The following is a 27,961-nucleotide window of genomic DNA, read 5'->3' as shown; positions in this document are numbered from 1 at the left end:
GTGGGATATTCTCGCCTTTTGCGAACACCTGATATCATCACTATTTTCAGCGAGTCATGAATACGTGCAATAACGACTGTGTCTAACTGTCCCTTCGAATAAATGAATGAACGGACTGACGAATGAACGAACGAACGAACGGACAAACGAACGAACAAGCGAACGGACAATCGGACGGACTGGCGGATGGCCGAACGAAAGGACGGATGGACGGACGGAAAGACAGGACAGCAGATTCCACGGCCTTTGATATACCAGTCATGGTGCATTAGCTGAGAGAGCGGGTCCACTGAGCTGAATCGATCCTACAAAAGTCTCGTTTTGAATGCAGAGACCAGGGCATGGTGGCGGTAAGGCCTAACTATTTTGTCATGGGAACTCAGGCTGTGGTGATGTTTTGCTATCCCTACGAAATGAAAGTAATCTCAGCATTGTTGCGACAATAGACCGGCCTCGGTGGCGTCGTGGTTAGCCATCGGTCTACAGGCTGGTAGGTACTGGGTTCGGATCCCAGTCGAGACATGGGATTTTTAATCAAGATACCAACCTTGAGTGAGTGCCCCGCAAGGCTTAATGGGTAGGTGTAAAACCACTTGCACCGACCAGTGATCCATAAGTGGCGTCGTTAAATAAAACAAACTTTACTTTTGTTGCGACAATAGGGCACTAAATAAATGTTTTGTTTAATGAATGAATGGATATTTAACGACACCCCAGCATAAAAAGGATGTTAGTTATTGGGGAGGAAGGGGGGAATATTTGATTTATCAACGCACTCAACACATTTTAATTACGGTTATATGGCATTGCGCATATGATAAAGGATCACGCAGATAAGGAGAGAGGAAACCTGCTGCTACCATGGAATGGGCAACTCTTTCCGATCTGAGGTTATGGGGTTTTACATGCACATTCAGAACTAACTGTTACAGCGCACGTCTGTCGTGGGCGCAGGTATCGAATTTCGCCAGCTGCTCCGTCAGCTGCTCCGTCCAGGACAGGTTTCCGATTTGCAGCAAGGGATCTTTTATATGCAGCATCCCAGACAGGATAGTACATATCACAGCTTTTATTGTACCAGTTGTGGAGCACTGGCTGGAGCGACAAAAGCCCAATGGCCCCCACCAACAGGGATCGATCTTAGATCAACTGTGCATCAGGGGAACGCTTTACCACTGACCGGTCTGTCCCGCCCTCCAGCCTCAATGAATTGATGACCACATTAAAATTAAAATTTAATAAAACATAATGGAATTAGCTGTACCAAAAAAATACATATACATAATAATTAAATAAATAAATAATAACAACAACAACAACAACAACAACAACAACAACAACAACAACAATAATAATAATAATTATTATTATTATTATTATTATTATTATAATAATTATTATAATAATTATAATTACATGTAGGTGAAATAAAAAAATTAAAATAAAAGTTCAGGGTTTGTAGTCTGTTCTGTATTTTTACGATTTTAACACACCACACCTCATTCTCCACAGGACAGGACAGCTCATATCTTAAACTTTGATATGATAGTTGGGACGGCGGATAATCCCAATCAGAGAATGTGTCTACTGAGGTGGTTCGATTCTGCGACGTCAGCAAGAGATATTGTATATACCTACGACGCAAGCAACAACAAAAAGAAATTTAAAAAAAAAAAAAATTAAACTACTGAATAAGTCAAACACTCGGAAGTATTTTGGATACATAAAATCATTGGCATATTAAAGTTTGTTTTGTTTAACGACACCACTAGAGCACATTAATCATATTAATCATCAGCTATTGGATGTCAAACATTTGGTAATGCTGACATATAGTCTTAGAGAGGAAACCCGCTAAAAAAAAATCATTAGTAGAAAGGGATCTTTTATATGCACCATCCCACAGACAGCATAGCACATACCACGGCCTTTGATATACGAGTCGTGATGCACTGGCAGAAACGAGAAATAGCCCAATGGGCCCACTGACGGGGAGTGATCCCAAAGTGACCGCGCATCAAGCGAGGCAAGCGGGCTTTACCACCTGGCAACGTCCCGTCCACATTGGCATGTTAGACAGGGTGTTGTAGCTCTTCGCGACTGAAGAAGTCAGTGGTTTTTGCTTGTTTTGGGGGTTTTCTCCCACATATTTTTCTTTTCTTTCTGTGCTTCAAAGCTGATTGATCATTGAGGGTTTTTTTTTTGTTCCAACCACAACTGATCAAAGGCCGTGGACAGTGAATATAAAAGATAATATGCTGAATTAGGAAAAATGTAGCGGGTTTCCTCTGATGACTACATGTCAGAAGTACCCTATGTTTGACATACAATAGCCGATAATTAATTAATCAATGTGCTCTAGTGGTGTCCTTAAACAAAACAAACTTTAATATCGGGAAATTCGTTATCGAACGAAGATTTTCGAATAGCTGATGTTCGGAACACTTCGGTTAAAATCGGATTCTCCGTCATTAGGCGAGATCTTCCGAATTAACATACTAGACTGATTCGCAGGTGGTTGTTTTAACATGCGTATTCCGATAATACGCACTACTTTAGAAAAAACAGTATAACGAAATACCAAAATGATGATGGAGGATGATTCGGACGACGAGCAAGCAAATGTATGATTAGATCTTCGTTCTAGCTCTAAAACAACTTATTTTGTACAATTATAATTAACTGCAGCATTTACAAATGACGTGTCGTACCGGTAGTTTTTAATTAAAATTGAGAACGTACCTATTTCTAGTTATTTTTACCTGTAACTAATGTCAACATCTTTTTAAGTTCTCTGCTTCTGTCCAATTTTCATTTGATTCTGAATTTTAATTGTTGGTAGGTCGATTTAACACTTTAGGGATGGACCTAACCTGAAGTAAGTGGGGTGACAGTACAAAAAGGATTCGAGGAATTTCTTAAGATGAACACAGTGTTCGAGATTAACGGTATCCCGATATCCCGGGGATATCAGAATTTAATTTTGGATACCAGACTTCAATAACCCAGTATCCCACCAGGATACTAATGTAATGTAACATTGTTGTTGGGTTTTTTTTAATCCTGCATTTTAATTTTTCGCTGAAACAATGAACATCGGTCATTTACTGAAGTTAGGTAAAAGTATTTTCGAGCTCGTATCCAGTCTAATGCTATGCCGTAAAAATATCTCCCCCAGCTCATACCCAGTCTAATGCTACACTGGAGCATTAGCGAGGTAGCAATAGACTGGGAACCGCTAAGTCGCTATTGTTTTTGTTGGATGTTTCCTCCCTTCAAATTTTATTTGAGATATTGATTCCACGTGTGTAGGAAATTAATACAGGTAGGTTTATCATTAGTAATGTCGGAAACACTTATAGATTACTGCTGAATATTAATCTCTCATTATTACGCAAAAATAGATTACAACAAACCTGATGGAATTCCATGGCTTCCCTCACAGAATGTGACTACGTTGACTTTAATGTTGTTGCTTGTTGACACCAACAGAGATTAATTTAGCAAACAAACTGGTTAAAGCATGTGCAGTGATAAAAATCCCACATTATACTGTAAATAAAATACACAATTCCATCCTCTTCCATGACCCCCCCCCCCCCCCCAACAAAACGATGCATCCAGTTCTTGAATAAAGAGCATATTCCTTTATCATTAAATTTGTGTGGTCTTTATTTTTCATTTAATCTTAGTTGCTTGGATATTATCTATACTTGTTTTTATTTTGCCATACCACAGCTACTACATCTTATTTATTTATTTTTTAATTTTAAAATAAAAGTTTATACTGCTAAATTACACACATATAATAATAATAATATAGGCCTAAATTCTTGTTTAAACTTTAATATATATATTTTTAGGGGCAAATGTGTCTGTAGCAGGCCTGCAGTAAGAAAATATAGGTCGTCTCCCCCCCCCCCCCCCCCCTGTGTGTTTAGTATTTACTTTGGTGCAGAGGGTAAATAATGTGTGCGTGCCTTTGTTTCAGTATATATATATATATATATGCCAAATTTCTAGGGAAATCACTAATGTGTGTGTGTGTATATATATATATATGTATATGTGTGTGTATATATATCTATATATGTATACATATACATACATACTATATATATATATATATATATATATATATATATATATACACACATACATACATATACATACATACATACATATATATATATACACACACACACACACACACATATTAGGCTAGTGATTTCCCTAGAAATTAGTTAGAGGACTTACCTTTTTACATATATATGTAGTTTCATGGTATTCTACAGTTCAGTGTGTGTGTGTGTGTGTGTAATCTGCTTTAGAAATTACCTGCAATAAAATGAATGGTCAACTGCGATGTCTGATATTTGTTTTCCATTTTGAAAACACTGTTTGACATGGAGAATATAGCATTTAACTGTCTCATTCATATATTTTCCTTGAATATGCTACATAAGTGCATCTACATGAGGTAATTTAACCCGGGTTAAAAGCAACTTAGGTTAAATATGTGTAGTCTAGTAGAAGGCATACCGATATAGATCAGTTTATTAACAACCATATTTGCCTCCTTTCTCCAGCTGTATACTATTAAAAATTAGTTTTGTAGATATTACTTAAATTGAACTGCAATAACAATTCCAATACAGCACAAGACTGAACAAGAAAATATCTGCAATATCCATTGTGACTAGATATAAAACAACACCAATATTATATATATATATATTAACCATTATTTACTCAGGTAAGTTTTTGTGTTTTATTACTAAATATACCAGGTTAAACCCTATTATTAAAACATTTGCATGTTTGTTCGACGAGGTAACACTTACATGTATGTTTTATTAGGTTGTAGACCTCGACATGAAAATAACTGAGGGAACTGATTATTTGCTCCCTAATGTAGTTTATGGGGGGGGGGGGGGCAATTTAAAATATTACCATATTGATACTACATGTATATAAATTCACATGCCAAAGGAAACTATATATTATTCTCCTTGAAACTAATCTCAGGTGTGATGGGTAAGTAGAGAGAGATATTGCTCCCCCTAGATGTCTAGGTCTGAGGATGGCTATATTTTATTATTGCTATTTTTTGTTGCCTGCATTCAACCGGTAAGGAAGGTCAACATCATGTGGTAATTTTGCAGTCTGTAAAAACAAAAGCATTTCATTATTTCAAGAAACTGTATTTTGTTTTAAGAATAAAAGAATGTATTCAGTGGAACATTATACTGTTGCCAATACATCTATATTTAATAAGATATGACAATAATACTGTTGTAATTTTGAACTTGTAAAGTAACAACTTTGCCATTGTTTAATTATTACATATTATTTGGAAATAAAATAATTATTAAATCATAAAAATAATTAACTTAATCATGCATACAAATTTTATTATAAATACAAATTATATATTTTGTAGCCCACATCATAATTATTATATTAATAATTATCTTATCATTTCAAAATGGTTAAAATTTATAATTAACATAATTAATTGCATCAACAAAAATTAGATTCTGCCAAACCTGCCCTGTCCCCTTGGCATTCAAAGTACACGGAAACACATCGGTACTAATTATAGATTATACTAATTCAGATTCCCGTTGTTCGTTTCTCTTATATGGCAACCCAAGCGGTTATAATACACATAAGACGTATTGCAACTATGTGTTAGCTACAGAAAATAAATGACAATATGTAAGGCATGTAAAAAGTTAATATGATAACTTTATTCTATGTAAACCAGTAATCACTAAGGCTTTGCTTCACCCCCAAAGACCCGGATGATCGGTAACTAGGCCGTGTGACGTCACGCCAGTTCCGAGAATAACTTACTTGTCAAGTCCATTCAATATTTGACCCAAAGGAACCATTGCAGAATTAAGTTTTTTAAACAACTGATATGATTTATTTTATACAGCCACGTGTAGTTCATCACAATCAACCCTATGACGAGTCGCTTGAAGTGCCTGATGCTGAAGAAATTGCCAGTACATATTCCCCAACACCCAGAGTCCCACAGCCAGGAGGTAATTAGCATACTTACTATTTTTAGATATGCATTTGAAGAGTTTCATCACAAAACACGATAAACCAGACCTGTCAACCTTTAGTCAAGAGAAAGCAGGAGGTGTGTGTTGAAAAAGCAGGAGATTTTTTAAATTCACACAATTTAACCCAAGATTGCAAGATTTTTAAAAAACATTATTACAATAAGATATATGAATACTATATAATGTCATATATACTTCTTAACCTTAGATCTTGGCATTTAAAAAAAACAAAAGTTTAAGTTTAAATATTATTATGATTTAATACATATTTAAAAAAATATATATATTTTATCCAAAAATGTTAAGAAGATTTAATTAGTACATTTACGGTATTACACTTACAGCCTTACAGGTTGCGTTACATTATCATTTGTGGTTAGTGTACCTAAGTACCAAAGACAAATTTATATAAATCTTATATATTAATATTCAGTTTTTACTATAATGAGGAACGGTGGCGTGGTACTTATTTAAAATCATTATAATGATGCAATAAACATTGTATTTTCATTAATCATAAGTAACACCTCATTACGGACATCGTGTGAAATATACCGGAATTATACCCATTTCCGTGAGTAACTTTATGTCAATGTCAAACACAACATTTTTTAATTGTACAAAAATAATTTCTTGAAGTGTACCCTTATAACCAACATTTTACTGCTCAAACATATGGCGTTTATCGTGTGTTATGATGGAACTCTTCATTTATAGTTCAGGGCTAGCTCTGTGTGAACAGTGTCTGAGTGGTGTTCGTACAATGGTTTTTAATATGGTGTTTATCGCGTGTTACGATGGAACTCTTCATTTATAGTTCAGGGCTAGCTCTGTGTGAACAGTGTCTGAGTGGTGTTCGTACAATGGTTTTTAATATGGTGATTATCGCGTGTTACGATGGAACTCTTCATTTATAGTTCAGGGCTAGCTCTGTGTGAACAGTGTCTGAGTGGTGTTCGTACAATGGTTTTTAATATGGTGTTTATCGCGTGTTACGATGGAACTCTTCATTTATAGTTCAGGGCTAGCTCTGTGTGAACAGTGTCTGAGTGGTGTTCGTACAATGGTTTTTAATATGGTGTTTATCGCGTGTTACGATGGAACTCTTCATTTATAGTTCAGGGCTAGCTCTGTGTGAACAGTGTCTGAGTGGTGTTCGTACAATGGTTTTTAATATGGTGTTTATCACGTGTTACGATGGAACTCTTCATTTATAGTTCAGGGCTAGCTCTGTGTGAACAGTGTCTGAGTGGTGTTCGTACAATGGTTTTTAATATGGTGTTTATCACGTGTTACGATGGAACTCTTCATTTATAGTTCAGGGCTAGCTCTGTGTGAACAGTGTCTGAGTGGTGTTCGTACAATGGTTTTTAATATGGTGTTTATCGCGTGTTACGATGGAACTCTTCATTTATAGTTCAGGGCTAGCTCTGTGTGAACAGTGTCTGAGTGGTGTTCGTACAATGGTTTTTAATATGGTGTTTATCACGTGTTACGATGGAACTCTTCATTTATAGTTCAGGGCTAGCTCTTTGTGTACAGTGTCTGAGTGGTGTTCGTACAATGGTTTTTAATATGGTGTTTATCGCGTGTTACGATGGAACTCTTCATTTATAGTTCAGGGCTAGCTCTGTGTGAACAGTGTCTGAGTGGTGTTCGTACAATGGTTTTTAATATGGTGTTTATCGCGTGTTACGATGGAACTCTTCATTTATAGTTCAGGGCTAGCTCTGTGTGAACAGTGTCTGAGTGGTGTTCGTACAATGGTTTTTAATATGGTGTTTATCGCGTGTTACGATGGAACTCTTCATTTATAGTTCAGGGCTAGCTCTGTGTGAACAGTGTCTGAGTGGTGTTCGTACAATGGTTTTTAATATGGTGTTTATCGCGTGTTACGATGGAACTCTTCATTTATAGTTCAGGGCTAGCTCTGTGTGAACAGTGTCTGAGTGGTGTTCGTACAATGGTTTTTAATATGGTGTTTATCGCGTGTTACGATGGAACTCTTCATTTATAGTTCAGGGCTAGCTCTGTGTGAACAGTGTCTGAGTGGTGTTCGTACAATGGTTTTTAATATGGTGTTTATCGCGTGTTACGATGGAACTCTTCATTTATAGTTCAGGGCTAGCTCTGTGTGAACAGTGTCTGAGTGGTGTTCGTACAATGGTTTTTAATATGGTGTTTATAGCGTGTTACGATGGAACTCTTCATTTATAGTTCAGGGCTAGCTCTGTGTGAACAGTGTCTCGTGTTACGATGAAACTCTTCATTTATAGTTCAGGGCTAGCTCTGTGTGAACAGTGTCTGAGTGGTGTTCGTACAATGGTTTTTAATATGGTGTTTATCGCGTGTTACGATGGAACTCTTCATTTATAGTTCAGGGCTAGCTCTGTGTGAACAGTGTCTGAGTGGTGTTCGTACAATGGTTTTTAATATGGTGTTTATCGCGTGTTACGATGGAACTCTTCATTTATAGTTCAAGGCTAGCTCTGTGTGAACAGTGTCTGAGTGGTGTTCGTACAATGGTTTTTAATATGGTGTTTATCGCGTGTTACGATGGAACTCTTCATTTATAGTTCAGGGCTAGCTCTGTGTGAACAGTGTCTGAGTGGTGTTCGTACAATGGTTTTTAATATGGTGTTTATCGCGTGTTACGATGGAACTCTTCATTTATAGTTCAGCACTAGCTCTCTGTGAACAGTGTCTCGTGTTACAATGACACTCTTCATTTATAGTTCAGGGCTAGCTCTGTGTGTGGGATACATTTTTCTAAATTATCTATCAAACTTCAAAAATTGTAAAAACCCACAGTTATTTGTGGATAGAATATTTGTCATTTACATGGAATTATTTTGCCAAATTAAAATAAAATTCACCAATTGTTTAAAAAAAAATTAATTGGTGATTTGGCATGTGGTACATGGAGCGAGCTCTGTAATTTGTTGTTAAGTACAGTTGATCATTTTATAAGCTGAACGTTTTTTAAAATGCTGACCATTGGTTTAAAATATAATCTATTATAACAACTGGTTGTTCTTGACCCCTTGAGTAAAAAAGAGTTAAAATGTCGACAACCGATTATAATTGATGATTGGTTGGTTCAACCAATTAATCATCAAACATGAAAATCTAACCAATTACCACAACTAATATCTATCAACTTTTCCATCAACATTTATTTGAAATCTTTTGTTTCTCTTGATTGAAAAGAAAGAGATCTGTAAATGTTTTTATTTTTATTAATTTTTTTTAATTAAAATTTATCGTTAAAAAGTTTCTTTAAGTCTCTTCCTTTTTAGACAGTAGAACGTTTATTTTTAAAGTAATACATTTGTGAAAAAAATTAATGCCTATGAATTGGCTGACTTAAAAAATCCACTTTCTATATGCCATAGATATAATATGCTTTTTTCTTTTCTCCCTAGTACTATTGTCATACAATTATACATAAATTTAATTTTACGTTTGAAAACACTAAATGTTTAAATGTAATTTGTTATGAACATATTTTTCCTTGTTTCATGCTGGACATTATAGTGAAAGCCAGACAGGCACCAACCTCAGTGAAGGGAGGTAACTCATTTTCTTGTCATGTCTGAATGTGTTGATGCCTAATTTGTGTCATTTTGTTTATTAGCCGTAGAGCTGGCGGTGGGCGCTAATCTTGTTGTTTGAAACAGGATTTTGTAGATGCGTGTAAACAGAAATAAAATAATTAGTGGGTGCATCTCGGTACAATATATGGAGACAACTTGAACATTTTTCCTTTTTCTTTTCTTGTTTAATATAGAACAATGTATTACTATAAAACAACAGAGAACTTAAATATTTAGTTTTTTTAAGATACCACAAGTATAAAACAAGAAACACTTAACCTTTTTTTGTTGTTTAAAGATGTAAAAATAAATTCTTAAAGTTTACCTTGTTTTTTTATTAAGCTTTTATTTGAAAACAACAAATATACACTAATGTAGATAACATTGATATTAATGGTGAATGTGCAGTGTTTCCCATTCTTCAAAGATTTCTATGAGTGGCCATGCTTTCCGTATATTTGAGTATTGTTTAAGGTAAGGACACGTGGGACCAGCAAAACCTTTTGACAAAGCATTCTAGATGATTGTGTCTTGTGTCTACTGCATGGTATATTAGATGTGTTTTTCTCTTCAAATTGTGTGAGCATGAAAACTTTCCATTTAATGTTTCTAGATGAAGTGTCAGTGATGGTGTTTGCATGGTTTTATTTTCATCATTTTCTTCTTTTGTCGTAGTACACATAGTAAACTTCTGTTTTGGTTTTCTGTCTTCTGTGTGTTAACATTAGTACACCAAGTACATGTATGGTTCTAATTCCACTTTTATTATTATTACCATCATTACTGTCATATTATAATCATTATTAATTCTGTACTTCAGAATTTATTTAAGTGTATTTGTCTTACAGTTATGCAGTTTGACTTTGTTTTCATATTTGGGTTTTCATATATGTGTTGTCATCAAAAGTATAGCTTGTCACTGTAAGCATTTTGGTAAAGTTTGTTTCAAAATGTTTTTGTAGTAGTTTAACAACAAAACAGCAAAATGCAATAAGTAATAACGACTCATAAAGCAAACTCTAATTCTTGCATTAGCTTGTTAATTTATTATAAAATGTGTAACATATTCAACTTGTAGTTTTCTTCTAAGAACTTTATACTTCATGGAGCTTTTCTAATACTATTTATATTTCATGAAATGTTCCTTTAAAAACTGTTTATATTCCTATAAGGACTTGATACTTCATGGAGTATTCCTCTAAGAACTTTATATTTTATGAAATATTCCTTTAAGAACAGTTTATACTTCATGAAGTATTCCTCAAAGAACAGTTTTTACTTCAATCATGAATTGTTTCTCTTAGAACAGTTTTTACTTCCTCTAAGAACTGTTTATACTTCATGAAGTATTCCTCTAAGAACTGTTTATACTTCATGAAGTGTTCCTTTAAGAACTGTTTATTCTTTGTGAAGTATTCCTCTAAGAACAGTTTATACTTCATGAAGTGTTTCTCTTTGAACAGTTTTTACTTCCTCTAAGAACAGTTTATACTTCATGAAGTATTCCTCTAAGAACAGTTTATACTTCATGAAGTGTTCCTTTAAGAACTGTTTATTCTTAGTGAAGTGTTCCTCTAAGAACATCTTCACGAAGTGTTCCTATTAAACTATACTTATGAATTGTTCCTCTAAAACTATACTTTATGAATTGTTCTTCTAAAAACTATACTTCATGAACTGTTCCTTTAAAAACTATACTTACAAAGTGTTCCTCTAAAAACTATATTTCATGAAGTTTTCCTCTTAAAAACTATACTTATGAAGTGTTCCTCTAAAAACTACTTCATAAATTGTTTCTATAAAAACTATACTTATGAAGTGTTCCTCTAAGAACTATACTTATAAATCTATAATCCATGAACTGTTCCTCTAAGAACTGTTTGAATACAGTGCCATTTGACCAGCCACTTCCGGTGACACTAGCAGAAACTGCTGGTGTAGTACTCTAGGTCAGATCTCAAATATTTGCCCTTCAATATGAAATATGGCAGAATTGAAGTCCAACAGTATTACCACCATCCACAATTGTGAAATTATATCACATTCTAGTAGAGACTGAACCAGCTTTTAAATTTTTTCAGTTTTCACTGCAAAAGGTGAGTGCTCACTCTCACTCTCCTCCACACTTACCTGGAAGGTTTTAGGGTGTATACTACCAAATCAAATCCCATAGACGACAATAGTAACATATGTGACTAAAACTCCTACCTGCAACGTATCAACCGACATAAACGCCACAGATATAAATACTACCACCCCTTACACTTAAAGTGAATCAGAAAAAAATGGGGGTCAAGCTGCTCGTTTCTGAGATAACGGGTAGCGTCTATGACTACCCTAGTTTCGCACAAAATTCGAGTACTTTTTTTTACAGGTACCCCATACATGTTTCAAGCACAAGGCTACTTGACACATTGGTACTAGATGAAATAAAATTGCAATTTTTTTCTACCCAGATGAAACTATTATTTTTTACAACCAACACACTCACATTTATAACCAATCACAGGACTTGTGGTGTTCACTTCTCTATCAAAAGTTCGGTGCACCTCGCACTTTGACCCAGCCGGAAGTTATTTGGTTTAGTACTACCTTTAGGAGAGTGGCAGATTGATTGCTTTTTAATCCATTTTACTTGAAACTTCATGTGTAGGGGCCTAGCTTGGCATTTTCAGGTGGTACACAGACTTTTTCGGCGATGGAATAAAACGCATACGCATACACCCATTTACATCATATATTTTAATTTTTAAAAATTTGTAATCTCAGGTGGTACACAGCTGCCTATTACCTGCATATATGGAAGCTAGACCCCAGATGTAATTGCTTGCCTAGCACCATTTCAGGAGAGTGATCTTCACCTTGCCTTGATTTTGGTCATGGCAAAGACTGCCTATCTGCTGCAAGTTTAGATGGTGTATCATTGTCAGGGATACCTTTTTCATCCATGTTGTAAATGTTTTGGGGCTTGTCTTTTAAACTGTGTTTTTTTTTCATAACGTCAAGTTCTTGAAAGGAAGCATCTACATTATCTTCTGATGTGGCTTTGGCATGAGCTACAGCTAAAGACTGTGGTTGATTAACTGGTAACTATTGCCAGCATGCGATGAAATGACAATAACACTGTAATGACAGAGGCAAACCTTTCTGACACAAGCCAACTTCAGTGGCATACTCTGTTGCAAAATTGCATAGATCAAACTGTGTATATTTATACTTGACTTTAGCCAGCAAAGCACCATGATCACTTAATCTTTCTTCCTGTTCCAAAGAAAACGCAGGTCTTGGTCCTTGTTTGACAGTGTCTTTGTATACAGAACCTCTGACCCATCGATGAAGAGTTGTTTCAGGAACCAGTATAGTCTTGTTGCTTTTCCTGACAGGCATTTTGTCTTCCTTAATGGTGGTGTATGCATCAGGATCATGTTGCTGGAACTTTTTCTGGCCTTCATCAGAATTCTGAAATATAAATATTTATTTGTTATATTTAAAGTGTATTTAATTTTATATGTAAAACACTAGGCTCACTCCATATATATATATATAAATTTAGTATAATAATAATATAATTTTTTTTAAATATATTAATTAGTTTTTGGTTAATTTCTTATTTTATGAATAATAATTTTAAAAATCCATAACTCACCATGCTGAATAAATGATCTTAAAATGTAATATTCATTTGAAAATCATTTTCTCCTGGCCAAATATAATTATATGTACTGGTACTAAAATACAGTGCATCTACGTGTAAAATACATGTAAGAAGAGTTGACTCATTTGGCCTTCCATAAAAATAGATTTATGCGGGCTTGGCCTATTAGTCCTGTGGTTTCCTAACTGTGTGCATATGTTTTGTGTAGCAGGTGAGTAAAAGTCATTGCAAGAATTTGAAGATACGGAGTTGTTTGTGTATGGTAAAAAACTGCCTTATGGAAAACAGTACTTTTAGCTACATAGTATTGTTAATTGTTTATACTCTTTGCAAACAGATGAATGGGAAGCATTGTTTGTTTTTGTTAATGAAAAAAACTTCCCTAAACAAAAGCTTCAGTATATGATATCACAGTTTTTCTTTGATGATGTGCAGACATCCACGTTCAAGGGGAGCTATTATTCTTGCTCCCCATGACTCCCGTGAGTTCATTTCATGGAGAGTAATTTTAGCTCGTGAATTTATTTGGTATCCATATGGTAATATCTTAAATGGCTCCCCATAATCTAAGTTAGAGGAGCAATTAATCACTCCCCTCAATCTTTGTTCCCTGCTCCACATAGCTTGTGAATTTATATGGTATCCATATGGTAATATCTTAAATGGCTCCCCATAATCTGAGTTTGGGGAGCAATTAATCACTACCCTCATTTTTTTTTTTTTTTTATATTATGATAATGTCTAGATGTGCACATGTTCTTGTTATTTAAAGACGGCATTTTGAAACCGATACTGTGTCATAATATCCTAGACGATGCGAGTGGTAACGCCCATTCCCTTCCATGCTCCCCTGAAAAGTTTTAGGGGAGCTGCAAACTGATTGCCTTGCAATAAATGTGTTGATGAGTTTCATTTGAAACTCCATGCGATTGCTCGCCTGATCTTCAGCCTTCATTTGGCTCATGACAAAGACTTTTAATTTAAATGTAGTTATTTTATATTGTGAGTGATGGGCATGTAACAAATACACATGGCCATGTTACCAAATCTGGAATTGCCGTAAAAAGACATTTACAAATGTTTATTTTCAGTAACCATGGTAACATGACTGATGGATGTTTAATGACACCCCAGCTGTGTTAAACTGAGGTAACATGGCCAGTGATGAAAGTTTTATTGTTTATTTGTAGCATCAGACCGAGGAATGAGTCGGGACAATTCCATCCTGTCTGACCAGTCCGATGAAGAGGATGATGACGATGTCGAGTTCTCCCACGACAGAAATAAAGGGGTAAATAGACATTGTTATACAAACCTGTGCGTTGTACTGATTTTACGAAATGAGTGTCACGATTTTTTTATTACCCGAACAAGAGCAAGGGTAATACATGAATTCTGACACGTTTCATAAAATCAGTACAACAAGAGTAATAATTTATTTATTATCCATGTCATGATTGCTATTTTAAAAATAAATAACAAGAGTCGTCTCAAAATGTTTCAGCCACAACTAGAAGGAGATGACAGAATGACGTCATACTTCACATGCACAGTCTGAGCAATAAATGGAAAAACAATGACATGTTTTGACATCGCTTCCCAAAATTATGTCATTACACATTATTACATGTGTGCTTCGTCTGGTTTTTGTTAATTCGGTTATGTTGAACCATGTGGACAATAACTTCATTATAACACAGTAGTCTAGAACTCAGGAATTATTGTTTCGGGAGGATATGTAGAGCACTTGCCGATTGTTGAGTTTTTCCAGAACAGAAATAAAGGGCCAATTTAATTGTTTAAAATCGCAGTACCTAGTTTCAGCCCGTAAAATTGGACACTAAGTTTAGTTGATCTACAAACCTGCAACACACATTTGGATATGGTTATAACAGAGAGAAGCTAAAGTCTGTGATGTTTAAACGGAAATACCATCAAAAATAACTAGAGCTTGTGAATGTGTGTTTTTAGAAACTAGGGTATGTCGCTTTAAAATTATAAGAATTGTCGCTTATTTCATCACATACTTTAATATTATCTTTTTCACCAACTCACACTGTTTGCAGATAGTTTTGTTTGTATATACCCTGCTGAACCAAACAAAACACCAGACAATCCTTAAAGTGACACACCCTAGTTTTTAAACACTACAAGTTATAATTAACTATTAGAGCCGGTTTTTGATAATTGAAGTTAGAATTCACTTGCGTTTGATTAATTTATTCATATCTGTACATCCAAAGTGTTTCTGGTCATCCTGGTGTTTGTAAAACCATAAAATACATTTTTTATAATTCTATAACCCACATTCCTCAGAGAAGGAATCGTTATGGAGACCATCTCTAAAGTCTGAACCACATTGTTAACAACTACGATAAATTACTATCCTATCTTTAATTATCAATAGATTGTCCAAACACAGATCGTGAAAAAACCATTACAATGACACATATTCCACATGCTAGATTATAACCATGTCATCAAAATATGACAAAAAATATGTAGGATGCCATTTTGTATTTTTTTATGGAATAATCCAAGAGGGGTGGAAGGATGTGACGTAATCTAACAACGTCATGACATGTGTTATGGTATAGGCTATCATCATTACATCATATTAATTATGTCACATAGTTCGAAGGCGTCCATCCCTCTTGAAGAGTATTCCATAAAAATCCAAAATAGCACACAGCAATAAATTACATGCTTTTTGTCGTAGCAGATCTCAGCGAAGTCGATATAGGTGACATGGTTACATTTTAGTATGTGCAATCTATGTCAGTGTAATGGGTTTTTTCACTATGTCTGTCTGGACAAAATGTGGGGGAAATGTAACGGCAATTTAAAAGAGTAATTTATCATAGTTGTTAACAATGTGGTTTGGACTTTTAGTCTATTTATAGAGGGTATTTCTCTGTTTCAATATCACAAACTTTCTTTTCACTCTAATGTAAGTTTAAATACAAGTTTGTAGATTAACCAAACTTAGTGTCCACTTTCATGGGTTCAGACTGGGTCTGTGACTTTAAATCTTGTTTTAGGGTAACAGTTACACACCATTAACTCTAGCTGACACGTACTGTGTTGTTGTTATAGATGCCTCCACCACCCCAGGGAAAGATGGCGCCACCGCAACGCAGCTCAGGACCACCGCCACAGCAACGGCAGGTGAATGATGATGATGATGACGGTGATGATGATGGGTCTGGGGATTCGGGCGATGATGATGACAGTGAGGAAGGACCTCCGCAAGTTGAAGGGTGAGGTGTAAGGGGGAAGTATCGGTTGGGGTCTTTTGGGGGAGGGGGTTCTTTTTTGGTTCAGATGTAAAATGAGTGAAATGCATTTATTTTAGACAGAAAAACAAAAGTCTTAGACATGATTTAAGTCAAAAAAATGGTGGTGCGGTACAATGACATAGCCAGAGGGGAGCCATCGGGGGGAATGAATGTCCTCCTTCCCCCGTCGCATCTCTCTTTTTTCCCCACCAGGTCATATATTTTCCTGTCTGTTGCCTCATAACATGATATGACTCATAGACCCCTCAGTTGTGGATTCCCCCTCCCCATTATAAAATCCAGGCTACGCCAGTGGTGGGGTATGTGATCTAGCTCAGTGGGTAGAGGGCTCGCAGGAGTTGTTTGGTTTATAGAATTGAATCCTTGTGGAAGACCCATTGGGGTTTTCCCATTCCAACCAGTGCTCCGCAACTGGTGTACCATAGGCCATAGTATGTCTTGTCCTGTTTGTGGAAAATAAAAGTTTATTTTGATTAACACCACCACTAGAGCACATTGATTTATTTATCGTCGGGTATTGAATGTCAAACATTTGGTAATGTCGACATATAGTCTTATGTCTGGAAATCCGCTATATTTTTCCATTAGTAGCAAGGGATCTTTTATATGCACCATCCCACAGACATGAAAGCACATACCATGGCCTTTGATATACCAGTTGAGAAATACCCTGTTTGTGGAAAAGTGCATTTAAAAGATACAGTGCTGTTGATGGAAAATGTAGTAAGTTTCCTATGAATATTGTGTCAGAATTAGCGGATGTAATAAATGTTTTCTAGTGGTGTTGTTAGGCAAAACTTTAAGTCATAAAAACATGATGAAAATGTCTCGTTGAGTCATCTCTTCCACTCCCTGTTTCCTTCTGTCTTTATTGTATGTTCCTTCTATCCCACCTGTTCTTTTCCATATGTACAGTTATTGCATATTTACCGCCATCAGTAGAAATTAAAGTCAGATGTTAGAAATGAACGTTTGTGTTGTTAGTTTATGTAGGGTTTTTTTTTATGTTTGTTGTTTTCTTGTAGTGCTTATGATCCAGCTGACTTCGAGAGCCTGCCCGTGACACCTGAAATCAAAGAACTCTTTCAGTATATCACTCGGTGAGTCAGTGTTTTCACACATATTAATCACTTATGTTTACCTCAGAATTTAATTTTGTTTTGTTTTTATAAACTGCTTACACATAACTTAATGGCGAAACATGACAGTGACATATTGTCAAATCTTTTTAAGTCTGTGTTGTGCAGAGATACGAGCTTGAAAATGTTAAAGATTTTGTTGTTTGAATTAAAGCACAATTGAAACATGGGTTCACTTGTTTGTGTTTTTTTCACGTCTATGATGGTTCATATTATGGTATGACATTGTGCATACGTCCGTTTGTTAACATACAGATGCACACAGGATCAACAAACCTCACATGTAGGAACAACTAGGGATGGCGGTGTGTCGCATACTATTACTAGGTCACTGTGACCTACTTTTCACGATCTACTGCACATAACAGTCACCCATTGTCCGGACCATATCTTGTATACAGATGCACACAGGACCATCAAACCTCACATGTAGAAACAACTTGTGATGGTGGTGTGTCACATACAATTACTAGGTTACTGTGATAAATAAATAAATCACAATACATATTCTAATTTCTTGGTGGTTCTGTATTGTTAACAATATATACATCAGACATGATTATTTTCCGTTATAACACGTATTTCCACTTTTTAAATATTTCGTTACGGATTTTTATTTTCCGCTTGTTATAATTTTTAACGAGTGGCCAACTCTTATTCTGCATTAACATTGTTATATGTTTGTGTAAAATCTTTTTTTTTTCAGTAGGGTGCACAATCATATTTGTTTCTTTGCCAATATAAATGTGTCACCAGAGTACCCATGCTAAACCAAATGTCCCTTTCTAATAAAGAACAATAACTTCATTAATCAGACAGCACCTTCTCCAGTGGATACAGTATCATCAGTAGTTGGTCCAAAACAAACTGTTCATCCATCCCATTGCAAACATTTCAGATAATTACATGTATAATTGCATCATGCCCGTAACATGTTCAATAATTATGGTTTTCCATCAAACTCCTGACGGGCGTATCTTGTACCTCACTGGTACTCTTGTTTTCCCTAGGTACACTCCGCAGTCGATAGAACTCGAACAGAAGCTGAGGCCTTTTATTCCCGACTTCATACCAGCCGTCGGAGACATTGATGCTTTTATTAAGGTAACACAGCATAATGCGGCAAATTTATCAATCCTTTTCTTTTCTTAAACGAGGGTGTTTGAGTATTGTTAACATATGTAGTTAAATGCTTGTAAGACAAAAACAGATTTTTTAAATTCAGCCGAGTGTGTTTTCAAGTTGCACAGCTTAAGTAAAATGGGAGACAAATTGTTATTGTACGATAATGGTAAAAAAAACTATTTTACACTGGTCCAAACTTCATTCATTCATTCATATCAACTTATTTTCGTGCTTATATCCAATTAAGGTTCAAGCATGCTGTCCTAGACATACACCTCAGCTATCTGGGCTGTCTATCCATGGCAGTGGGTTAGTGGTTAGTGAGAGAGAAGAGGGTGTAGTGGTCTTACACCTACCCACTGAGTCGTTAAAACTCGCTCTGGGTTGGAGCTAGTACCGGGCTGCGAACCCAGTACCTACCAGCTTTATGTCCGATGGCTTAACTACGACACCACTGAGACCGGTCGGCCCCAAACTACAGCTCAACTGCTTTAATTGTGTTGAATTTCTGACCATGATTTCAGATTTCCCGTCCAGATCAGAAACACGACACGCTCGGTTTGACTGTGTTGGACGAACCGTGTGCGAAACAGTCCGATCCAACAGTGCTCGACCTGCAGCTGAGAGCCATCTCCAAGCAAACCACTGCTAAACAACTGGTAAATATTGTGTACATTGAAAATACTTTAATTGTGTATATAGGCAGTACCATGCTCATTCTGTAAGAGTTTATTATTACAACAGTGCTCAACCTACAGCTGAGAACGATATCAAAACAAACCACTGCTAAACAACTGGTAAATATTGTATACATACACACTAAATATTGTATACATACACACTTAATATTGTATACATAGATAATAAATATTGTATACATAGATAATGAATATTGTATGCATAGACAATAAATATTGTATACATATACTAAATGTGTATACATAGACACTAAATATGTATGCATAGACAATAAATATTGTATAGATAGACAAAAATTGTATGCATAGACAGTAAATACTGTATGCATAGACAGTAAATATTGTATGCATAGACAATAAATATGTAGACATAGACAATACTGTAATTGTCTTGTCAGTGTCACTGCAAGACAGGTATATATTTTATACTGATGTAGACAATATTATACTCGTTCTGGAAGAGCCACCACTAACCAACTGGTAAATATTGTACACATAGACATTACTATATTGATTCTTTAGAAGGGTTCTGTCAATCAGAAACATTTTTCACTGGCAGTAAACTCGGGACGGTCTCTTTAAAAAATCAAACAATTGGAAGTTTTCCAATAATTTGTTTTTATTTTCTTGTCAACAGGTTGTGAAGAGTCTTGAGAATGCAGAGAAAAATCCGAAACACGTGGATAACTGGATTGAAAGTATCCGTGAATTACACCGGTCAAAGCCTCCACCCAATGTCCACTACTCCAAGTAAGTGTTGTTGGTGGGGAGGGGGCAAGTGGATCTCTGGATTGAAAGTATCCGTGAATTACACCAGTCAAAACCTCCGCCCAATGTCCACTACTCCAAGTAAGTGGTGTTGTTGGGGGGGGGGGGGGGGGGGGGGTCTGGACATCCCGTGGTACGCATTAGCTTGATGCGTGATCGATCCAGGATTGATCCCTATCAGTGAACTTATTTGGTGTTTCAGTCAGTGCTAAAAATTGGGGTAACAAAGACCAAGGTATGTTCTATCTGTGAGATGGTAGATATAAAAGATCCCTTTTTGCTAATTGAAAAGAGTAGCCTATGGAGTGGAAGCAATAGGTTTGCTGTATCATATATGTGGTTAAGCAAATGTAGTTTCTTTCAACCACGACTGGTATATCAAAGGCCATGGTATGTACTACCCTGTCTGTGGGATGGTGCATATAAAAGATCCCTTGCTGCTAATCGAAAAGAGTAGCCCATGAAGTGGCGACAGCGGGTTTCCTCTCTCAATATATGTGTGGTCCTTAACCATATGTCTCACACCATATAACCGTAAATAAAATTTACGTCGTTAAATAAAACATTTCTTTCTTTCTTTTTTTCTTTCAAATGTCTTGTGTTATGGGCAACATTTTCAGAAGCATTCAAACCATATTCTAGGGAGAGCGGGTTATTGCCATTGTACCCTTTCAATAATGATAAAAATATTCAACTCAAAATCAATTTGCCGAAATTTATGTAGCCTGTTTTTCTTAAACGCAGGTGTTTAAGCACAGTAAATGTATGTAGTTACACGCGTGTAAGTCAGGTGTTTAAGCACAGTACATGTATGTAGTTACACGCGTGTTAGTCAGGTGTTTAAGCACAGTACATGTATGTAGTTACACGCGTGTAAGTCGGGTGTTTAAGCACAGTAAATGTATGTAGTTACACGCGTGTAAGTCGGGTGTTTTAGCACAGTAAATGTATGTAGTTACGCGCGTGTAAGTCGGGTGTTCAAGCACAGTAAATGTGTGTAGTTACACGCGTGTAAGTCAGGTGTTCAAGCACAGTAAATGTGTGTAGTTACACGCATGTAAGTCGGGTGTTCAAGCACAGTAAATGTATGCAGTTACACGTGTGTAAGTCGGGTGTTCAAGCACAGTAAATGTATGCAGTTACACGCGTGTAAGACAGGTGTTCAAGCACAGTAAATGTATGTAGTTACACGCGTGTAAGACAGGTGTTCAAGCACAGTAAATGTATGTAGTTACACGCGTGTAAGTCGGGTGTTCAAGCACAGTAAATGTATGTAGTTACACGCGTGTAAGTCGGGTGTTCAAGGACAGTAAATGTATGTAGTTACACGCGTGTAAGTCAGGTGTTCAAGGACAGTAAATGTATGTAGTTACACGCGTGTAAGTCAGGTGTTCAAGGACAGTAAATGTATGTAGTTACACGCGTGTAAGTCAGGTGTTCAAGGACAGTAAATGTATGTAGTTACACGCGTGTAAGTCAGGTGTTCAAGGACAGTAAATGTATGTAGTTACACGCGTGTAAGTCAGGTGTTCAAGGACAGTAAATGTATGTAGTTACACGCGTGTAAGTCAGGTGTTCAAGGACAGTAAATGTATGTAGTTACACGCGTGTAAGTCAGGTGTTCAAGGACAGTAAATGTATGTAGTTACACGCGTGTAAGTCAGGTGTTCAAGGACAGTAAATGTATGTAGTTACACGCGTGTAAGTCAGGTGTTCAAGGACAGTAAATGTATGTAGTTACACGCGTGTAAGTCAGGTGTTCAAGGACAGTAAATGTATGTAGTTACACGCGTGTAAGTCAGGTGTTCAAGGACAGTAAATGTATGTAGTTACACGCGTGTAAGTCAGGTGTTCAAGGACAGTAAATGTATGTAGTTACACGCGTGTAAGTCAGGTGTTCAAGGACAGTAAATGTATGTAGTTACACGCGTGTAAGTCAGGTGTTCAAGGACAGTAAATGTATGTAGTTACACGCGTGTAAGTCAGGTGTTTAAGCACAGTAAATGTATGTAGTTACACGCGTGTAAGTCAGGTGTTTAAGCACAGTAAATGTATGTAGTTACACGCGTGTAAGACAGGTGTTCAAGCACAGTAAATGTATGTAGTTACACGCGTGTAAGACAGGTGTTTAAGCACAGTAAATGTATGCAGTTACACGCGTGTAAGACAGGTGTTTAAGCACAGTAAATGTATGCAGTTACACGTGTGTAAGTCAGGTGTTTAAGCACAGTAAATGTATGCAGTTACATGCGTGTAAGACAGGTGTTTAAGGACAGTAAATGTATGTAGTTACACGCATGTAAGTCTAAAACGGGCTTCGTAAAGTTGGCCCAGTATGTTTTATGTACACTTTCAGCAGGGGCGGAGAGGGTATTTAAAAAAGATACAATTTGTATACTTTTAAAAATGTAGTTGATTTTCTCCAAGACTGTAGGGGTGGGACATAGCCCAGTGGTAAAGTGCTTGCTTTATGCACAGTCGGTTTAGGATCGATCCCCATCTGTGGCCCCATTGGGTTATTTCTTGTTCCAGCCAGTGCTCCACAACTGGTGTAACAAAGGCCGTGGTATGTACTATGCTGTCTGTTGGATAGTGCACAAAAAGAACCCTTGCTGCTAATCAAAAAGAGTAGTCCATGAAGTGGTGACAGCAGGTTTCCTCTCTCTATATTTGTGTGGTCCTTAACCATATGTCTGATGCCATATAACCGTAAATAAAATGTGTTGAGTGCGTCGTTAAATAAAACATTTCCTTTTTCCTTCTCCAAGACTGTATGTGTCAAATATTTAACATCCTGTTACCTATGATTAATAAACCAATGTGCTCTAGTGGTGTCATTAAACAAAACAAAACCTTTTTTTATTTCAGAAATATGCCGGATATTGATACTCTCATGCAAGAATGGCCACCAGAATTTGAAGAGCTCCTCAAAGAGGTGAGAAAATTTCACTGGGAGGTTTACTGATGTTTACTGATGTTTACTGATGTTTACTGATGTTTACTGATGTTTACTGATGTTTACTGATGTTTACTGGGACTTTAAGCATTAGTGCAGCTGTGTCATTGGAAACGTAGAAAAAGAAACACTTTATTAATCCAAAACAATTAGCTGGCCATACTAGTCATTACTATGACATTAATATATATAAACATAAGCAGGGTACAATATTTCAAAATCTTAGGTAACCGGAAGTCGGTTCACGTGAGTTTTACTTAGGTAACCGGAAGTCGGTTCACGTGAGTTTTACTTAGGTAACCGGAAGTCGGTTCACGTGAGTTTTACTTAGGTAACCGGAAGTCGGTTCACGTGAGTTTTACTTAGGTAACCGGAAGTCGGTTCACGTGAGTTTTACTTAGGTGAATATAGTTCTCATAACCGATGAGTTAGGCCTACCAATCCTAAAACACTTGAACTACAGTTCTGTGCTACATTGGTGGTTCAAATGTATTTAAAACTGATTTTCTCTTTTATTACTGATACATGGTACTTTTAATTTTAGAATGTAATTGTTCCCCACATATCTGATTGGCAGTTCTCATGATTCAGAGTTGGGTAACCGACAGGCGAACAGACCAATGGTTCTCATGAAATATTGTGCCCTGCATAAGAATTGTTTGTCATTTCTTGCAAATGTATCAGTGTATAATGATTACAAATAGTATAAAATCGCAGTTTAGCGTAGTGATTTCATAGTAAATTTGCAACTGTCATATATCGATAAATTCACAAAAATGGCAAACAATTCTTATAATTACAAACAAAACAACTTATTTTGTTAAAATATACATAAATCACTTTCCATGGCCTGTTTGACTTAATTTTCTGAGGTTTATCGAAGGATAACATTGAGCTTTTTAGTGAAGTCATCTAATTAAATTGTAATGAAGTCATCTAATGAAATTGTAGTGACGTCATCTAATCGAATTGTAGTGACGTCATCGAATTGTAGTGACGTCATCTAATCAAGTTGTAGTGAAGTCATCTAATCAAGTTGTAGTGAAGTCATCTAATCAAGTTGTAGTGACGTCAACTAATCAAATTGTAATCAAATTGTAGTGACGTCATCTAATTAAATTGTAGTGACGTCATTTGATCGAATTGTAGTGACATCATTTGATCGAACTTTGTAATTATACATCAGGGGTGGGAATTCTCAGATCAGCTGTTTTCCTCTCATGGAACATTGCGTTTCCTCGCATTTTTATCGTCCTTTCCTCCAAAATGTGTCAGATGGCACAGATTTTAACCTAGGATTTCAAGAATAAATAATTAATTAATGCAGTATCATGTCTAATTCCTTGATATTTGTTTTCGCAGGTCGGGTTACCCACAGCAGAACTCGACTGTGATTTGGGACAGTACGTGGAGATAATCGCTTGTAAGTTGTGTAAAATTTGCCTTTTTCTGTTTATACATAACCCAACCTCTATCTCTACCTTACAGACTTGTTAAAATAAGCCAGCTACTGATGAACAGAGGATGGATTATTTCATTTAATAAGAAGGGTGACAAATATTTTGTTTGAATGAGCTTGATGCATGAAGTGATTTTAGTTTTGTCCAATTTTCATCATGAAATTGGTTTAAATATTTACCAAAAGTCCATATATTTTTATTATACCTAATATTCACTCGGTCCCAGGTGGTGTGCTCACCTGAAATGCTTTGGTCATATACCAACATGTCATGTTACATATGTCACTAATGGCCTTAAAGACACTACTGAATGCTCTATTAAAAGTTAGGTGTGGTTTAAACTTTGACCTGGGGCAGGATTTAGCTCAGTCGGTAGAGCGCTCGCCTGAGGTGTCTACGTCATAGGATCGAACCACTTCAGTGGACCCATTCTTTGATTCTGCTTTTTCAAGTCCCAACCATTTCCCCACGACTGGTGTTACAAAGGCTGTGGTATGTGATGTCCTGTTTGTGGAAAAGTGCACATGAAACATCAAATGTTTGACATCCAATAGCCACTGATTAGTGATGTTGTTAAATGAAACAAACTTTTAACTTTGTGGTAGACTGCTACTTTTTATTTTTTTATTTTTTTCTGCAGCTATGCTCGACATCCCGATCTACAAGGACACTAAGCACCATGAGAAGATCCAGGCACTTCACGTTCTCTTCACCCTCTACTCAGAGTTCAAAAACTCTCAGGTCAGTTGCGTTCTCTTCACCCTCTACTCCGCATTCAAAAACTCTCAGGTCAGTCACATTCCCTTCACCCTCTACTCAGAGTTCAAACACTCTCAGGTCAGTCACATTCCCTTCACCCTCTGCTCCGAGTTCAAAAACTCTCACGTCAGTCGCGTTCTCTTCACCCTCTACTCCGAGTTCAAAAACTCTCAGGTTAGTCGCAAACTCAAAACAGACTGAGTCTTAGGATTAGATGTTGTTTGCCATACGACTCTGGGGTTAGTCTCATGCACTGGGGACAAAATTGGAAATAAAAATATCAAAATTGTAGGTAACTGGAAGTCTGTTCTAATAGTTTTTACCCAGGTTACGGATTGTTCGGTTAACATGATTAATTTCTATGGCCAAATCAATTACATGTATCTGAAAATGGAATTGAAATTTGCAGCTTTTAATTTCAGAAGGTGTAATAGTTTGCCATATACCCGATTGGCACCTTGAGTAAATTTAAAGTTGTATAATTCACCTGTGAATAGAATGACCGTTTTTAGTGAAATAGTGTTTCATGCATGCAGGTATTCAAAACAGTGGGTCAGTGGGTTTTAAAAATATTCAGTTATGATATATTTTATTAAAAAGCATTCATTGTGAAAAGAAGAGTTAATGTTAACTTAGCAGTCATGTCACACCTTCGTTTAATTGATCCTTGAACACATTCTTGCACTCAGATACAAAGTCAAAGATGATAATGTATGTATAGTAGTGTTTGAATTTGAAAATGGATTTCAGTTGCATAAATTAGTGGTTCCACCATTTTATTTGGGTGCAACAGATTTTGTTTATCTTTTATCATTTGGGTGCAACAGATTTTGTTTATCTTTTATCATTTGGGTGCAACAGATTTTGTTTATCTTTTATCATTTGGGTGCAACAGATTTTGTTTATTTTTGACATTTCCTCCTGGGCCCTGTTCCACAAAATGTGATAAATACCTACTATTGTGAGTTTAATGTTCCCTGTGATAAATTGTCCATTTGGTTTGAAATGACAATGAAAATTTGCAATAGCAGGGCTTCTAGATTATGGAAGCCCCACTCCCGTGGCTTGTGATATTCAGTGTTGGGCTAGTAAATAACTACTATTGTCATGCCCGACGGCTAGTGAAAAAAAAAGTTGTCAAATGCTGCAGTTAAGTCTATTTTGTAATTATGAATATCCTGACTGCACCCCAACCTACAATGTTAGTGTTTTAAGCTCTTATCTCCCTCTTTAGGTGACATCTGATTATTACTATTATTTAGTCAAACTGTATTAACTTAAAGTAAAGTAGGGCTAGTGAATTTTTAATCGTGGCTAGTAAATTTTCAAAATCACTGATCCCATGGCTAGTGGATTAAAAAAATTCTAGAAGCCGTGAATAGATCACTATCATAGATGCTAGTTGAGTGAACTGTAGCTACAATAATTGTGTTGGCCCCAGGCTCTGTATTGATAAACGTACTGGAGTCAAAGTATGATACTTACATACATACTTGTATGTTGATAAATAATGTACATTGATTTAGTATGTTTATGAATACAGAGCCAGGACTCTTTTTATCTTACACTTTCGATACACATATGTTAATGATTTTGCCATCTTTTTATCTGGATTAATTGAATTTTAAAAAAAAGATAAAAAAAAGTTACTGTTTATAGATTTATTGCAAATGCAGACTATTTTTATATGTATGACTCCTATGAGAAATTATGTGTTTTTCAAAATTAAAAATAAAGTGCATTTGTTTTTGTAGCATTTCCGTACTCTTGCACAAGAAAACCGACTGGACAACAACATGAAGAATGAGAATTCAGCTGACACAGATGAGAGACTAGTTCTTTAGAAAGTCTTATAACAGTTTGGTGGTTCAATACTCCTAACAGACTGAGTGAAGAATGAGAAATCAGCAGACACTTCTGGTGGCTTATGATGAGAGACTAGTTCTTTAGAAAGTCTTATCCAAGTTTGGTGGTTCAAATCTCTTAACGACTGTGATAATAAACTAATTTATTTTGACAGACAATACAGTGACATGTGCATTGACGATCATTCATTTAGAAATATGTTTTCACATATTATTTTGTTTTATTTTCTCATTTTAGATTTAAAGGTGTTTTTTTTTTTTATATGGGATCAATGGAATTCCACTTTAGTGTTGAAGGGTATAAAAGCAGGACTAGCGCTACAACTTGCAGTGTTTGATCAATGGAATTCCACTTTAGTGTTGAAGGGTATAAAAGCAGGACTAGCGCTGCAACTTGCAGTGTTTGATCAATGGAATTCCACTTTAGTGTTGAAGGGTATAAAAGCAGGACTAGCGCTGCAACTTGCAGTGTTCGATCAATGGAATTCCACTTTAGTGTTGAAGGGTATAAAAGCAGGACTAGCGCTGCAACTTGCAGTGTTCGATCAATGGAATTCCACTTTA

The 27,961-nt window shown here is 36.1% G+C and overlaps 1 protein-coding gene across 2 annotated transcripts; it reads left to right on the top strand.

Moving 5' to 3' along the window:
• The first annotated feature begins 2,580 nt into the window (after nucleotides 1-2,580).
• LOC121386934 (intraflagellar transport protein 46 homolog) lies at nucleotides 2,581-27,961 on the top strand. Of its 2 annotated transcripts, XM_041517985.1 has the most exons (13): nucleotides 2,581-2,624; nucleotides 5,945-6,053; nucleotides 9,615-9,650; nucleotides 14,519-14,619; nucleotides 16,425-16,588; nucleotides 17,653-17,727; nucleotides 18,777-18,870; nucleotides 19,416-19,550; nucleotides 20,227-20,339; nucleotides 23,226-23,292; nucleotides 24,676-24,736; nucleotides 25,414-25,514; nucleotides 27,287-27,961. In XM_041517985.1, exons 1-13 carry the CDS (start codon nucleotides 2,586-2,588, stop codon nucleotides 27,374-27,376), a joined length of 1,185 nt encoding a protein of 394 aa, XP_041373919.1. In that variant the 5' UTR covers nucleotides 2,581-2,585; the 3' UTR covers nucleotides 27,377-27,961. The 2 variants fall into 2 exon arrangements, with proteins under 2 accessions (XP_041373919.1, XP_041373920.1); XM_041517986.1 differs by lacking the exon at nucleotides 9,615-9,650.

The sequence above is a fragment of the Gigantopelta aegis genome, chromosome 12 (assembly GCF_016097555.1).
Source record: "Gigantopelta aegis isolate Gae_Host chromosome 12, Gae_host_genome, whole genome shotgun sequence".
Taxonomy (NCBI): domain Eukaryota; kingdom Metazoa; phylum Mollusca; class Gastropoda; order Neomphalida; family Peltospiridae; genus Gigantopelta; species Gigantopelta aegis.
This window is presented reverse-complemented; position numbering and strand designations above follow the sequence as displayed.

Excerpts from the sequence above, each read along its gene's own strand:
- LOC121386934 (XM_041517985.1), top strand. The coding sequence starts at position 2,586 with ATGATGATGGAGGATGATTCGGACGACGAGCAAGCAAAT. Across the intron at positions 16,589-17,652 it reads GGACCTCCGCAAGTTGAAGG|TGCTTATGATCCAGCTGACT; the intron begins GTGAGGTGTAAG and ends GTTTTCTTGTAG. Across the intron at positions 19,551-20,226 it reads AAACCACTGCTAAACAACTG|GTTGTGAAGAGTCTTGAGAA; the intron begins GTAAATATTGTG and ends TCTTGTCAACAG.